General features: G+C 36.3%; 1 protein-coding gene across 14 annotated transcripts in view; it reads right to left on the bottom strand.

Moving 5' to 3' along the window:
- The window catches only part of HMBOX1 (homeobox containing 1), a 242499-nt gene that overhangs the window by 1248 nt on the left and 224982 nt on the right, over positions 1-16269 (bottom strand). For 5 of the 14 annotated variants that reach the window (XM_072634822.1, XM_072634821.1, XM_072634829.1 and 2 more), the window contains 3 exons: positions 3865-3947; positions 2231-2326; positions 1236-1330 (listed from right to left, as the gene is read on the bottom strand). In XM_072634822.1, the coding sequence (XP_072490923.1) occupies positions 1236-1330; positions 2231-2326; positions 3865-3947 (274 nt within the window). Of the gene's footprint in view, positions 1-873; positions 1026-1235; positions 1331-2230; positions 2327-3864; positions 3948-16269 lie in introns of those variants that run through there. The other 9 variants (XM_072634826.1, XM_072634830.1, XM_072634825.1 and 6 more) reach the window with 5 other exon arrangements.

The following is a 16269-nucleotide window of genomic DNA, read 5'->3' as shown; positions in this document are numbered from 1 at the left end:
ATAATGGTGAATGGGAGACACCAAACTCAGAAAGGGTTTTAGGTTTGCCTTCATCTCTTTAAAGTTAAAAAAAACAAAACAAAAACCCAGAATGTTGTACTCAGTTCTTAACATGGGATTCCATCCTGGACACTCAGAGAAGGGCTACAGAGACGTCTTTGAGTCTACAACTACTTAGTCCCCTTAGGCATCAACACAGCTGTGCATCAAAAAAAAAGTTCCATGAGATAAATTTCTTATGTATCATTTGTACTGCAGTTGTATCCAAGCTGGGAGGTAGAAGCTGTGAAATAAATCACTGTGAATTGATGTAGGAAAAACAGTTTCAAGCACAGAGTAGAACATGGATGGGAAGTCTTTCTTTCCTAGTCCTTTGGTTAGCTATAGTCAAGACGTCTGCAGACATTAATTAAACAAGAATCAGGCCTATGGTTTCTAGGAGAAGCCACAATAAGTAAGGATCATGGTGATATGGGGCCAATTCATAAAACTGGAGAAAAGCTATTTATTCTGTCAAAGTCAGGTATGGTACGCTGCATATGTGACTATGTGGATATAAAGCTGAAACTCTATGCAGATTTCCATGAAATTTAGCAACATGTGTCAGGGTATTCCCCACATTTATAGCTAATGAATTTATCCTATCCAGTGGCTACTATTAATACATTTCCTCTAATGGATGAAGAAAAAAAATAAAGGTGAAATGGAAGACATGCAGGTGTGTGCCCAACATGCCAGAGAGACTCTGGAAGAACCACTCATTTTTGCATGAGGGTTGCCACTGCAACGGTGCCACAGTGGGTGGGCCTTGGACTTGTACTCTATGTTGGTACACGTTAAGGCATGAATTACTGCTGCCCAGTTGCTCCTAATATTTGTCAAACATTGGGTGTGTGTGTGTGGTGAATGGTGCAACTTGCTTGTTTGGCTCAGATCCTCCTCTCTTCTTCTACCTTCTCTGCTTCTCTGCCTCCCTCAGAACTTCGTCCCTCCTCCTCCTCCCCATTGCGTACTTGCCAAGTGTCCTGTTGTATGACAATAAATCCATGTGGGTGAATACTGATTTCTCACAAATTAAACAGGACAACTGAATCTTACCACTTTCCTGTTCAAATCACATGAGAATCTGACTAGACACATGGTGGGAATTGGGGTAAGGGGAGGCAGCAGGAGAATAAACCCCCTCCCTCCCTGCACCAAATGGGCTCATGGGTTGGAGCTGCTCAGATGCTCACCTGCTCCGAGTAGTCGTTTCCATCGACATCGTCACTGTTGGAATGGCCTCCGGGACTCTGTACATCTATCCCATGACTCTCCAGGATTGCTGCTTCTTCGAAAAAAGCAGATGGATCCCTAAATTATCTGATACGTTATTTTAATTGTTTTAAATACAGAATTATTCCCACGGCTGAGAAAAATTATACTGATAATAAAGGAGGTACCTAGAGATAGCTAGATTGTTCATTTTTTAAGTTCAGAATGAAAAAACTACTCAGAAATTCCTGCAAGTTCACGGTGTTACATTGAAAAAGATGAAGGGTGCTTGATAAATGCTTGTTATTTGCAAGTTATTTGCAAGTTTCTGGTTCTATAATGCTTCTGAAAGGGCAAGTTAGCTATTTAATAATGGAATGGATTTTTAGTGTCCCAAAAGTTTAGTCCCCAAACCCATTCACTTCAGATTCCTTTAATGCTCTGTTGGATCTGGCTGTGTACCACGAGATGGAATTTTCACAGGGGCTGAGTCATTCTCCAATGGCACAGTAAATGGTTTCAAGTATGCATCATTAACTCTTTCAAAATAATAGAAATGATATTTGGTGGTAGTAATATTTTATTATAGAATTTAAGTTGTGAAATATTACTATCTATAAAAATAAACACAGTAATGAAAAATATGTCATTGCTTGGCCATTAAGAAATAAGATGAAGGGAAACACAATATAAACAGGTCCAAGGGATTAGAAGTTAGGATCATTTTGAGATATTCATAAAATCATAGGATTTATAGCAGGAAGGAATCGTAGAGTTCACGTAATCCAGCAACTTCATTTTAACAATAAAGAAGCAAACACAGAGCCATAAAACAACCAGCTAGTTAAGTAGCGGAACAGGTTGTTTCCAGCTGGAGTTTTACTTTGAAAACATAACTGTTGCTCCAGCACAAAACATTACTGAGTTTCCAGCTACTGACAAGGAGAGGGAAGCGGCAGCCTCCCTGATACATTACCGATATTAGCTCTTCTCTTGATCTCCTTCCTTCTGTTGGCAAACCAGTTGTACACTTTTAGGGAAGTGACTCGCTCCAGATCAGACAGCTTTTTGCCTGTGAATGCATTCAGTACAGTACAGATGATACAGTTCTGGGCATCTGCCTTAAACTAGGTGGTAATGGGATTTGGGCTAGGTTTTTATCCCTACATCTAGCACAGATTAGGCACTTAAATGACTTTTGAATGACAAAAGGACGTTACCAATAACATGCTTCATCTAATTCAGGAACACAAATATCCAAAATACACATCTCTCCAGTGTATGTCCACAAGTATGTCCACAAAGGGTAAAGTAATTTTTAAACTTTATGATGCAGTGAGGGATACCCTCATTTATCCAGTATCATTAGGAAAGGAATTTTTCAGATACTGAAGCAAGTACTTTCAAGTCCTCAAACTTTTGATATTGTAACCATTTTGATGATAATTTCTTTAAAGTGTATTATGTATTTTATATAATTCCCTGACTTCTCTAGTAGAGAAAATAAAGAGAATGTAAATTTTTCTTGGCAATGCAGGCTCAGCTATGACTCTGAAAATCCATTACTCTATTATACTGAAACAGCACATTATAAGCAAATGTGCTTTTTAGTTTTTTTCTTTTCTCTATTTTCAGATGTCAAACTGCATCTGTTTCTAAAACTCACCCATTTTCTGGCTTGCAACTTCTAATCTGCCATGGGGTAGCCTGTTAGAACTCTAGTCTAAAGAAAAAAAACTCTAAGGAAGTACAGTAAATAGAACTAGTGCTGGGGATTTGGGAACACAGTTTCGGTATTCATAGGTCTTTTTTGCTTACTTTCGTTTTCTGGGATATATTCCAAATGCCTGAAGTTGTCTGAAGTCTGAACTCCAGGTAAGTTGGGTATTACTATTTTTTTTCCAGTTTATCAATATTTTCAGTTTATCATTCTTAAGTCAATAAAAAAGGCTGAGCTGGCTCAGCACAGATCAGTCCCACCCTACCCAAGGCAAGCATGTGCTGAGATTGGTGTTTTACTCTTTAGTGCAATAGTATATAATAGTACACTTAGAGCTCTAAGTGGGGCAAGTAGTTAGAGTATTGGAGCTCACAAAGGGAGGGAGAACAGTTGAACTGCATGGAAATAGCCTGTTTATTTGAGTAGGAATAATGAAGTTGGTACCTACATTGCAATCTCACTAAAGAGGATCCTTCAGTTGAAAAGAAGTTATTACAAGATAGGAATTTGATGAATACTACGCTGGTTTGTTGTAGGCTCTTTACCTTTACCAAAATGGAAAAGCAAAGTTACTGAATTCATTAAATGTCCCTGATTTTAAATGCATATAGAATTCTAGTTTATGCAATCTTCCTAAGAAGGAATTTTATAAAATCTTTAGGAAAAACAATTATTTTCCATTTCCTATATTCCAGTAAAAGTTGTTCCCATGAACCTAACTGGAGTTTTTAGCACTGAAAAACTGTAGATCCAAGTGATGATCCAAATAAAGTGTCTTGAAAGAGCTAAGAGAATGGTTTGGGAGTGCTACCTTAAGAGGAGTTGTGGGGTAAGATTTAGAAGAGGTTATGATAACTCTAGTTGCCCTAACCAAAAGTTCATGGTCTTACCTGGCTTCTGTATGACAGCATTGCAGGCATTGGCAATTTCTTCTCTCTTTGCCTCATCAGGATACTGATTCTCATTGAAGTAACTGCAGAAGCAAACAAGAAATAGGAACAAAAAATTTAAAAAAATTTAAAACACCAAAATATTCTCATCAAAGTACTGAGATACCTTTCAAAAATTCTAATATTCCACTGGTCCTCAATGTGGGCACTTATATCAGGAGAGGTCTAGCAACCTGTCCATTTCTTCTTGGACTTGTGATTCTTGCCCATGTTCTTCCATATGGAGGAAAATATTGTAAGGCAGTTGTTTTTAATTACCCAGTCAGTATTACCCCTTTTCTTAGAAAAGGGTGCTGATAATGAATGGCATTTGTTTCTTTGTGTGTGTTGCTTGACACACACAAATTATAAGTTAATATTACATATTAATATATAATATATGTTATACATTATTATGTAGTGGGTGTTATACATCAAAATAGCACTGAGGTAAGCACTCTGGGGTGCCAATGACAAGAGTACTTTTTAACCTTGAAAAAATCAGGATCACCAAGCCAGTATGGTCTAGACAAGGAAACTGTATGTGTGTTGTGCTGTTCAGTCATTTCATTTGTGTCTGACTCTTCATGACCCCATTTGGGGTTTTTTGGCAAAGATACTGGAGTAGTTTGCCATTTCCTTCTCCAGCTCATTTTAGAGATGAGGAAACTAAGACAAACAGGGTTAAGTGATTTGCCAAGACTCACACAGCTAATAAGTGTCTTCTTCATTTTTACTGTGTCACAGACCTCTTTAGCAGTCAAGAGAAACCTATGGACTCCTTTTCGGAATTATGTTCTTAAATGAATGAAATAAAATGCTTAACATAACAAAGGAAACCAATTATGCTAACAATTGTCAACGTTATGAAAATACACGCTTTCTCAGACTAACCCTAACATAGAGGGAAAGTTAGGGAGGAGATAATGGCTAGAAAGGTAGAATTAGTCAGATTGTGGAAAGTCTTGAAAGGTGTGCTAAAGTAGGCCTTTATCCTACAGGCAATAGGGAAGTGAGGTTTTTAATCACAGGAAGGACACAAACAAGGTGGTAGTTTAGGAAAACTATACTGGCAGAACTGTGTAGGTTAGATTAGAGAAGGAGGAGGCTGAAGAGATATTATGAAACTACACTGTCAAACACTTTACCATTCAAACAGAAACTGTAGCAAACATCTGTGCCATACAGTATAATTTAATATGAAATACTAAGAGGCTAACTTGAAAAGCCATATGCGAAGCCTAATTTTGTTTCTGAATGTACTGAAAACAATTCAAGGCAGTCAAAGGAAAACTAAAGTCCTACTATCTGTTCTACATCCTCAGATCATTCCTTAGAGGTTAAATTGTTTACATTTGACAATTAAAGAAACTGAGGCAAAGCTTTGTTCTTTCCAAGATTTCAGAGGAAATTGGCTTCTGAAATGAAACTCCTGGGATCAGAACATACATCTGTTCAATATAAGGAAGTTTATGACCCTAGACATTTTCTAAGACAGAGGAGAGGGAAAAAACATAAATAGAAATCTACAGGTAGCAATAAAAAAAAGTGATAAAATAAATCCTGGGGGCACTACAGTTTTGTAGACAAAGGGCAGTTGTCAGTTGAATGATCAGTGAACGAGCACCTTAAACTGGGAGAAACCAAATGATCTCTTTACCAGAAAATGACAGCAAGGAATTAAAATGAAAAGTGGCAAAATAATTTACATGAGATGAGAATCGCTAAGCTGGAAATGAATGGATATGTCCTTGAAGCACTTCCATTTCAATAACACTCAAGTCTATAAAAATTGCAGATAGCAAATTCCTCCTTTTGTGCCTTGATTAGTATACAGAGATAGCAGAGGCTGCATTCCTAAGCATGAGATGATACCACATCAATGTATATTTCCAAAGTCTCTCTTTCCCCATATGATTTTCTGTCCTGAAATAATTGCTGGCTCCAGTTGTTAACCACCGTTTTAGTTATCAAAATGAAGCCTTCTGAAATTTCTAGACACTGCCCATAGCCTTGAATTCAATTGTGTATATCTTCACAAAGTGTAAAGTTAACAGACAACAAATACATTTTCAGTAGTCAATTTAAGTTTTCAGAAGAATGGCCCCTTCACAAAAGCATGTTTGACACTAAAGGATGCTAATTTGGTTCCCTAATATCACTTACCACCTTTCTGAACGATGGACTATATGACCATTTTTAGAGAATCAATCACCTAAATTCAGAGAGGTTTATTTCCAGGTTGGTTAAAGACTGATGAGAAATTTGTGTACAGCAAATATTGAGACCAGTTATTAAAGTCTTGTGGCATTTTAACAAAATCACAGGTCCTTAAAATAGTGAAACCAGGTGCTGTGCAAGGTTGGAAAGGGTGAAGAAAATGTCTGGCAGAGCTCTAGTAGCACACAAAAGAAGGATAAGCACTGTTAGACAGCAACATATGACAGTAATATTTAGGAACTTAGTATACTGCACTAAACACTTGTGAAATACGAAATGTAGTTACTACACCACAGGCTCTGGCCTGAAGGAGCTTTCTAACAGAAACAAGACCATAATATAGATAACTATCATATATAAGATTACAGGAAAATTTCATCAGTGCTTTGACAGGATCAAGGGAAAAGATAGCTACTAACCAAGGACAGAGGGTCAAGGAAGGCTTCCTAGGGGAGGTCACATTTTTACTGATATTTAAAAGACAGATGGGAATTCAGGCAAAGATAGAACAAGGAAATTTCAGATGTAGAGAATTATGTCTGAGTAACAGCACAGAAGAGGAAAAGTTCATAGCATGTCCAAGGAACAAAGTCAAGTTGGACTGGAATTAATACTGTAAGGACATGTATAATGTGAGACAAACCTAGGGTAGTAGGATAATGTATAGGGAATACAATTTGAAAGCTATAAAGTGCTATACAAACATAAGGTATTATTAATATTGTTAAATATCAGGATTGAAGATGAAGTTATCTTAAGGGGCTCAGATATGGCTGCCTCAATTTTTCTGTAAAATATAAATTTGGTAGAGAACTTTGTATGACAAGTGAGGAGTCTGAACTTTACTTGCAAAGGAATAGGAAACCATTGTTGATTTTTGAGGTATTGAGAATAGTGTAAAATAAAAATTATTCTAGGTGAAGGTAAAGTTTAAAAAAAAGTTTCTCCCTCCGCTCCATCCCCCAAACAAAGGTTTGGCTTTTCTCCCTCCATTTTCTGCTGAGGAAGCATGCATACATATGTACATGCATGTGCACACATATACATTCTGTTATAAATATTCATGGTTAAGCAAGAAAAGAAAAAAAGTCCTGCCCTGGCCATGTCCAAAATCCAAGATGCCCTCTGAGCTCTTCATGGGCAGGGCAACCTGTTTCATCATAAGTCAAGGTGAAATGTGATAGCATGAATTTTTAGTGGATCAGATGAGCTGTAATTTAAAGAATGCTGCATTTAGAGATAGAGGACAGGGTAAAATCCCCATTCTGTCACTGTGTAGCCTTGGGCAAGTCACTTAGCCTGTCTAAGCCTCTGGTCCTATGATCCCATTTAATGTCAGTTGTCACTGTTAGTTCATTTGTCTCTCTCTCTCTCTCTTTTTTTGATGGATAGAAACTAAGGCCAAGTCTTTAGGTTGTCATTATTCTTTTGTATTTACATGTATTAATATATATATTTTACATTTAATGGTTTGCAGATTAAGAGGTGGATGAAGTGATGTGAACTCGAATGAATACACCTTCAGAACAGCTCCAGCAGCAGGCTGGAGGTCTCTATAGTTTTGAAACCTTTTATTCTGTGTTGTTTAGAGATTAGAAAGTAGCCCAGAGTACTGAGAAGTTAGGTGACTTGCCAAGGGTCACACAACTGGTATAGGTCAGAGGTTAGACCTGAATCCAGATCCTTCTGGCTCCCAGGGATAGCTCTCCACCTACCATACCACAACCTATTCTTATCATTTGACAAGTATAAAATGACATTTATTAAAAACATTATTCTCACACTTTTTATGAATCAACACTGGGTTTGGGTGCTTGTGGAAAACAATTTTGCCTGTAATGATGTATAATTTGCTAAAGTCTCAAGGACATTTGGGGATTGTTATTTGTAGAACAGGGATTTGTCATCTGTAAGTTTATCAAGGAAAACAACCTTCTGACATATAACTCGAACCACCTAATCATGCCTTTTATGTATTTGTTGGATGCTAAATTTTTTCAAGTTACAGCAGTATGTTGCATAGTTTCCATCGCTTTATTGCATAATCTGTATCATCAATAAGTCTGTGCTCCTTAAGTGTAACTTTTCTGTCATTTCCAGTGACAACACCCTGATCCTATGAATAGCTAATATAAACCCCTCCGGTTCTATGAACATCTATCCCTGCCTCGGTCATTTGGCTAATGCTTCTCTGCTGACACACTTGTTCAAGTTCATACGGATGTTGCTCATGGAGCACCTGATTGCAACTGCAGATCTTAGTTATTTTACATACTCCATTGAGAAAGAAATGACTTTTCAGCTAAATTCAACAAATCCAAAAGCAAATACCTGTTGTCAGTCAATGATTGCTTTGTGAAGCAAGGTCTATTTATTCTGTTTATTCCAAAAGCATTCCTGTAAACTTATAACCTGTATTATCACATTCTCTGCAAATATCTAGCAATCCTCTTTCTCCTTTTTTAACAGAAAGTATAGTGCTATGCAAATTATTTGGGGAGAGCAATAATTTTATGTTTTATTATTATTATAATAATAATCATTCATGAATGCTTCTCTTAACACTAAGTTGACCTTGACCAGATGAAACCAGGTTAAGTCAATTTATTTACGTTTAATTAGTTCTTTTTCAGGTGAGTGCTGGATATCATACCATAAATAAATGTTTCATTGCTTTATGTTTTTAATTTAAGAATGGATATTGCTTCAAGGAAACATAGAGAAGTCATAGCTCTTAAAGACCACACTTTAATGACTGTCAAGAGATATGACAGTAACTGTTGGTATGGAGAAGTCAAGTGTTTCAAGGATCATTCAAGACCACAATGAACAAGATTTGTCACATTGAAGGTGGAAAATAAAAAATCAAGCCAAGAACTGTCAAATAGCATCATTAATCCTCAGAAAACTAGCAAAGACTTTCAGAGATGCCTGGTAGAGTTGTTACTGAATTCCTCTACAGTAGAAGGTTCTTGAATAATATGAAAACCAGTAAAAAAAAGGGGGGGGGGCTGCTAACTGTTGTTATGAAGAACAAATCTTTGTCATTGGCAAGATAATACAAAGTCTAGAGTACTGAAAAATGGAAAGAGATTATTTTTACTGCTAAAACTCCTCCCTTCCCCCATTTCTTACTATACCAAAAACCATTGTCAGGAGAATATTAGAATACAAAACATATACCCAGAAAAATGATTGGAGATTTTTTGCTTTCACCAGGCCTGAAAATCTTGTGCCTGCTGAATAAATGATTAACTCTGATAAGTATATTGCTATACTGAAAAATAAACATTTCAAAGAAATTCTCAAAATAGAGATAGAATACTCCAATAGGGCCTTGAATCACGCTACAAATCATGTTTAAGAAATTTATCCAAGAGATATTAAACCCTATGGACTACAATAAAGGCTATACTTGGAAAAAATGACTTGTTGAACAAAAAGTATGCTTATTATCCAGTGATACAAGTGTAGTTTCATGATGAATTAAAGAATATGTGTCAAAAGCTTGTGAACTCAATGACAAATTCTGAAAAACAAGTGAATGTTGCAAAAAGACATTTTTCATATTAGAAGTTTTTTAAAGATATAAAAAATTGCAAGGTTTACTATATAATTTTAAAAAATCTATTTTACTCTGTTCCAAGTAATTCATATCCCATTGTATTAATCTTTCCATAGATGCCTTAGGTGAGAAGCCGTATGTTTCATATGTATAAGTTTTTGTCTGAATACTTTGATACACTGTCACCCATTTTACTTTGACAAAAAATATGTTGTTAACAAAGGTATAAATTGTTCTAAAAGTGTTCTTCCTATAAAGATTTGATTTCAGAATGCAACACTATCATCATCATCATCATCATCATCATCATCATCATCATCATCATCATCATCATCATCATCATCATCTTAGCATCAGAGCCGGGATAAGAACTTAGGTCTTCTCACTCCTATCCTGGCATACCTCTATTTAATCTATGGCATGCTTCCTGATGGGAAGGCTTATAGGTGGGTATAGATTTAGTACAAAGAGACTTCAGTGGTATTAAGGGGTATGGTCAGTGAGTGATTTTAGTCTGATGGGGCCTCCTCTATTACCACTTGTTAAGGAGACAGTAATACTCATGGAGATCCTGGCAGTTAACCTGGCAGTACTATAGGAACACTGACAGAATCTTACTTTTCAATTCTCTCTCTCTCTCTTAGATTTCAGAACAATTCATTACTTTATCATTAACATTTGATCTTATGACCTTACTATTTTTCATTTTTACATACTTCCAGTATCGTTGTTCAGTTGTTTTCATTCATGTCTTAATTCTTTGTGAGCTCATTTGGGGTTTTCTTGGCAAAGGTAATGGATGGTTTACCATTAGGCAAACTTGCTGAAAGGTGACTTGCCCAGGGTCACACAGTTAGTAAGTATCTGAGGCTGGATTACAACTTAGAAAAATGAGTCTTCCTGATTCCAGGCCTGGCACTCTGGACTATTGTGCCACCTAACTGCGCATAGCAATATTTCCATACATACTTCATTGCAGTTTATAATTTCCAAATTTGCAGACTATTATATGGTGATTGCATTTTAAGTTAACTGATTCCTAATAATGTGTTACTTTCTTAAGGTATTTAAAAAAATGAGTTACTAATGCAATGGTTTCCAATAAACAGCTATTCCCTAAAATAGTCATGAATTTTTGTTGAGAATATAAAGAAGGTGCATCACTTCCTGGTTGTAGTTTCTCTATGTGGAATTTGCTTATATTTTAAGATCTTATGCTGAGGTCTCTGGTCTTTTGCCCACTATTTAATTTTCAGAAGTCAGATTGTCTAACTAACATCTTCAAGGCCAGTTGTTGCTTTGGTGTCACCCTAAGTTCCAAGATTTAGAATTCAAAGGAATCTCAGCAGTTGAGTTTCACCCTTTCATCTTACAGAGGAAGAAACTGAGGCTAGAGAAGTCAATACTTGCCCAGGGATAACCAGCTAATAAATGCCTACAGTGGGATTCAGTCTACTAGACCATGCTGCCTCCCACACCTTGCAGAGGTCTCAAATGTTCTTCAAATGTTGATGTCTATTGATTTTGCTCTAATATACTAATCTCTGTATTTTAAGTTCTAAGTTTGCTCATCTATTTTTCAAAAAATTATTGTTTTAGAGAGATTTTTTATTGCTTATTCTAAGTTCTTTCTTTTAAAAAGTATTTAAGAGCTCTAATCTCCATCCTAATTTTTTTCTTTATTTCTTTTACATATCTTCTACGTACCATACATGTCAACCCTCACCCTGCCTACCACCACTGTGATCACCACCTCTCCTTGGACCCTGGCAGATTCAGCAAAGGAACTGGAGGTCAAGAACCCTGGGAAATGCAATGGCTTCTTTCCAGCCCCCATCCCCCCCAGTCACTGACCCTTCTTCTAGCCTGGACAGACAATTATCATGGAGAGGAGTGAACCTTGTAGAGAAGAGGCCTGCTATTCCTGTAACACTTCAGAACAGCAGACAGGGTAAAGACGAGAGCTCGGGGAACAGGAACACCCTTTCCACTCCCTACTCTTCCACCACAACTGGCCTTGCTTCCAGTCCCGCTTCGATAGATATTTTCCAGGACAGCAAACAGTCAATGATCCCTGCAAGGACTATAACCCCTAGATGCCAAAGCACTCATAGTTACTGAAACCCCTGAAGTGAAAATTTTCACCACCAAGTCCTTGGTAATTTCTAATGGTACAACATGAGAAACAGATAAAATTTTATCAACAGAAAATGCATTTCCTTCAGCTTTGCTGCTGCACCCTAAGGACCACTGGACCTTTCCATTTGGCTTGCAGCTGAAATCTCCTTTATGCACTGCCTCTGTCGTTAGAATGTGTGCTTTCTAAGGTCAGGGCCTGTCTTGCATTTCCATTTGTGTAGTCACTACTTAGCACAGTGTTTTGAACAAAGTAAGTGCTAAATGAAGATATGAATTCATTCATTCTAAACCACTCATCATTGCTGAGGGTAGGAGGAATCTCCTGTTTTCACTCTTTGGAGTGTTAGCACTGTTTTCTTTTGTATTACATTTATTCATTATATTAAGGTTTCTTTTTGGATGTTTGTTGATTTATTTCTTTTCTCTGATATTTTCCTTGGGATGGATTTTTTCTACCCCCTCTTAATTTTTGGTTGTTTTCACCTTATTTGGCAAATTTCTTGCTACTCTGAAGTGATTAAGGGGAGCACAGCTCAGTCATGTTTCAAGGAATTCTCTCTATCACGTTACAGACCATGGAATTAATGGATCAACAAATATTTACCGAAGGCCTATAAGACATGTGGGAGGTACAAAGAACTTGTCTTAACAGTAATAAGTGGTCTACGAACCTATATGAGTGGCATAAACAATAAATCAGTAAGAGAGAACAACATGGTTTCGAGTGGTAAGCAAAGACTTTCTTGAAGAGGAGCTGTTGGTTTACAGACTATAGCCTTAAAAGAAAAATAGTTCTCAGGTATGTGAAAAGGATAGGGAATGGCACTCCAATGAAAGGAAAAATACACAGATATGGCCAGGTTGCTTTGGGCTGAAAGATTTGGGTATTATCCAATAGTAAGCCACTGAATAGTTTTGAATGGGAGTGACATGATTAAAGTAGCACTTTTGGAATGTTAATCTAGTATGAAATGACAAACATTTGAACTAGGATGGTGGTAGAGGGAATGGTAAAGAAAGGGTTTGTATGACATACAATGGGGAATAAAGAATCAAAAAAACTTGAACATAGAGGTGAGAGAGAATTAGGTTTCTAAGATAAAACAGCTTTTAAGCTTGGATGACTGGAGGAACCGACAGGTATAAACGAGTCAGTAAGGGAGTCTTTCTAGAGAAGGCAAAGTTTCATTTTAAGTGTGTTAATTTTAGATGAAAGCCTAAAACAGGGTAATTAAATTCTGGAATAAATTCTGGAATTTACACATAAATTAGATAAACTAAATTATTTGATATAGTTCAGAATTAGCTACTAATAAATTATAAACAAGCGGCAGCTAGAGGTGCAATAGATAGAGCATGAAGGCTGTAATCTATAAGACCTGAGTTCAAATTCAGACTCAAGACATTTACAAGATATGTGATCCTGGGTAAGACATATAACCTGGGTTATATATATATATAAATATATGTATATAAAACATATAACTTTTATCTGTGAAACTGGGATAATAATAGCACCTACCTCTCAGGGATGTTGGGAGAATCAAATGAGATATTTGTAAAGCACTTAGTATAGTGCCTACCACATAATAGCTACTGCATATAAATGCTATTATTGTTATTATTATTATTATTAATATAGAAATAAGAAACCTTACAGGATCCAGACTGTGGTTGTGGCTTAGCAGTTTACATGTTTCTTATGTAATGCCAGATGTAATTTTTTGTGAAACAGTAACCTTTTATGAACTAAGCTTCATATTCTTGAAATTCTTTGATATTAAATGTGACAGAATAAATCATGATCTGATTTACATAAACTATTTATTAGAGGCTGAGAAACTAAACATTCCTCTTACACTCAGAAAATAAATGCTTTTTGGTTAACAGCAGGCTGATAATCAGGAGGTAACCATTCTAATAATAACTTCTCAAACTAACCAGACTTAAGACTTATAAAATTTATGTTAGTTCTATTTGTAAAATCATTTAACTTCTGTATTGTGAGATGCCTATAATTGAGGAAATCAGTTTAAAGATTCTTTTAGTTAGCTATCATTTTATTTCCAAACAGGTAAAATAACCTAGAAAGATGAATTAATATCTTTAAGGGAAATCACTAGCTCCCAGATTTCAAGCTAGAAAGCCTTAGAAACCACTGAATCCAACTGCCTCAGCCTAGAGTTCTACAGCGAGCATCTGGACTCAATCCAATCTTCCTGACTCAAAATCCTGTGTAACTCCCCACTACACAACCTGCTCGGTCATCGCTGCTCTTAAAATTTCTTGTGAAGGGTTCTTTAATCCTTGGTCATGCCCTTTTGGCTACAAGTATTTTTCCTTATCCATGAGATCTGATCTACCAATTTAGACATTAAAACTATAGGAAGTAAAAGCCTTTAATTCTTCACTCTGACCTCCACACCCCACACCCTACAATCCCAGTTAAAAGACATCTACGTACTGTGGCCTACACTGATTTATCTGAAACCTGATCACTTACAAAGAAGGAACAAATTATCTTTAAAATGAAATGAAAGGCTTTATAATCATTTTGTCCCTTCATATCATTAAAATCTTTTTTGATTTAGCTTCTTTATAAAACTTAAATCCTTATGACAGAGCTTCTTCCATTCAAACTGTGTTTCTTAAAGCATTCTATGTGTGTACTTTACACAATTCAATTGGCTTAAAAAAATGGGTGACACTTTTGTCTCATTTAAAAAAGTTATACTGTCCCACATCCATCACAAAATTCCTTAAAATGTATTTTTAATTTGTTAAAATTTCATTAGTCCTATGTTGGTTAGTGGAGTTAATATAATCTGCTACTAATTTCTCTGCTGCAGAATTCGTTTTGTGGCATATAGTAGGTTAAAAGTAAAGTTAATTACAATTGTCATAACAGACAATGATTTAGACTTGCAAAGCACTTATCATGTATTATTTCATGTGACTCTTACAACAATCCTCTGATAGAAATAATCAAACATTATTACATTTTATAGATGAATAAATTGAGGCTTAGACAAATTAAGTGACATGTCCATGGTTAAAAAGCTACAAATTGTCTAAGATGGAGTTTGAATCCAGGGCTCTCCTGTCTCCAAACACAGTACTCTTTCTATATAAGGAAGGGATAGAAAAAGATTCTATTCTCTGCATTTGGGGCACAAGCCTGCCAAAGATAGTCTATTAATTAAACTATACTAATTCTAAGCATTTTTGTTTAGAGGTCTCAGCAGTCTCAGCAGGCAGGGTGTTATGCCTTTGGGGATCCCTCTAACGTAAGTCAATCTGTAGTATTTCTAAATAGACAAAGAAGTCAACAGTGAGAGAAAAATACAGTTCCAGAGCTTAGGTGAGGTCAGTTAACATATTTGCTTCACAAAATGATAGTTAAGATGTTGGCACATCTTAAACTATTGAGTCTTGTTACCACTTTTAACCCATCTTCTAAGACCTGTGAGTTTGTTCTTGAACTTTAACCCAGTTTCTCAACATGCTTTTAAAATAAGGGGGAAAATAGTCTAGTGTAGGCTACTGTTTTCCTAGAAATTCGATTAGGTATTGATATAGTTTTCTTCATTTAAGTAAGTCTGAAAAGAAAAAAGACTTTAGATTGGAGAAATATTTATCTCAATATTTTTATTTAGAGAAACAAAAGGGAACCTTTAATGTTTCCCCACACTATATCAGAATTTTATAAAACTGGTTTGTTTCCTAATCTTCGATTACAAAAAAACCAAAACAACCTACTCTTGCATAAAGGTCAGGAATTGAATTTTATGATTTGATTGGGATAGAGAGCTCCCTAGGGAGCAACAATGCAACTGATCATCTTAGAGAGTTGCTTGGACCACTCAGAGGTTAAATGGCCTGTCCAAAGTCACATGGCCAGCATGTCAGAGACAGTATGGGAATCCAGGTCTTTCATCTCCAAGGCTGGTCCTGTAGTCTTTCTGCCATATTGCTTCTCTATGCTAAAAAAGAACAAATGGATATTTTGGATTTCCTGCAGCTAACTATTTACTAAACTCAGATCACTTATACAAACAACATGACACTTAGAGCTTTGGATGCCACGCAAAAACTTCCCCATAAAGAATGTTACATATCTACCATCACCTTAGGAGAGGTAGGACAGGTAGAAGAAAAAGTGGTGGATCTCACTGTCAAGAGGCCCTGACGTAGAATCCTAGTTCTGTCACTTCCTACCTGTATGACTTAGGTAAATCATTTAACCTTTCTGGGTTTCAGTTTTTATGTCTTTAAAATGAAGGGTTTGAACTAGATGACCTCTAAGGTTCCTTCTGGCTCCAAATTTCCCATCCTATGATTCTATAACTCATTTCTCAGGTTCAAATTCTACTCTTTTTTCAGGGGTGGAGGTGGAGGAGGAAGAGGTGACTAGCTCTTCTTTGTAAGTAAGATGGATAGGA

This window comes from Notamacropus eugenii, chromosome 1 (genome assembly GCF_028372415.1).
Source record: "Notamacropus eugenii isolate mMacEug1 chromosome 1, mMacEug1.pri_v2, whole genome shotgun sequence".
NCBI classification, from domain to species: domain Eukaryota; kingdom Metazoa; phylum Chordata; class Mammalia; order Diprotodontia; family Macropodidae; genus Notamacropus; species Notamacropus eugenii.
This window is presented reverse-complemented; position numbering and strand designations above follow the sequence as displayed.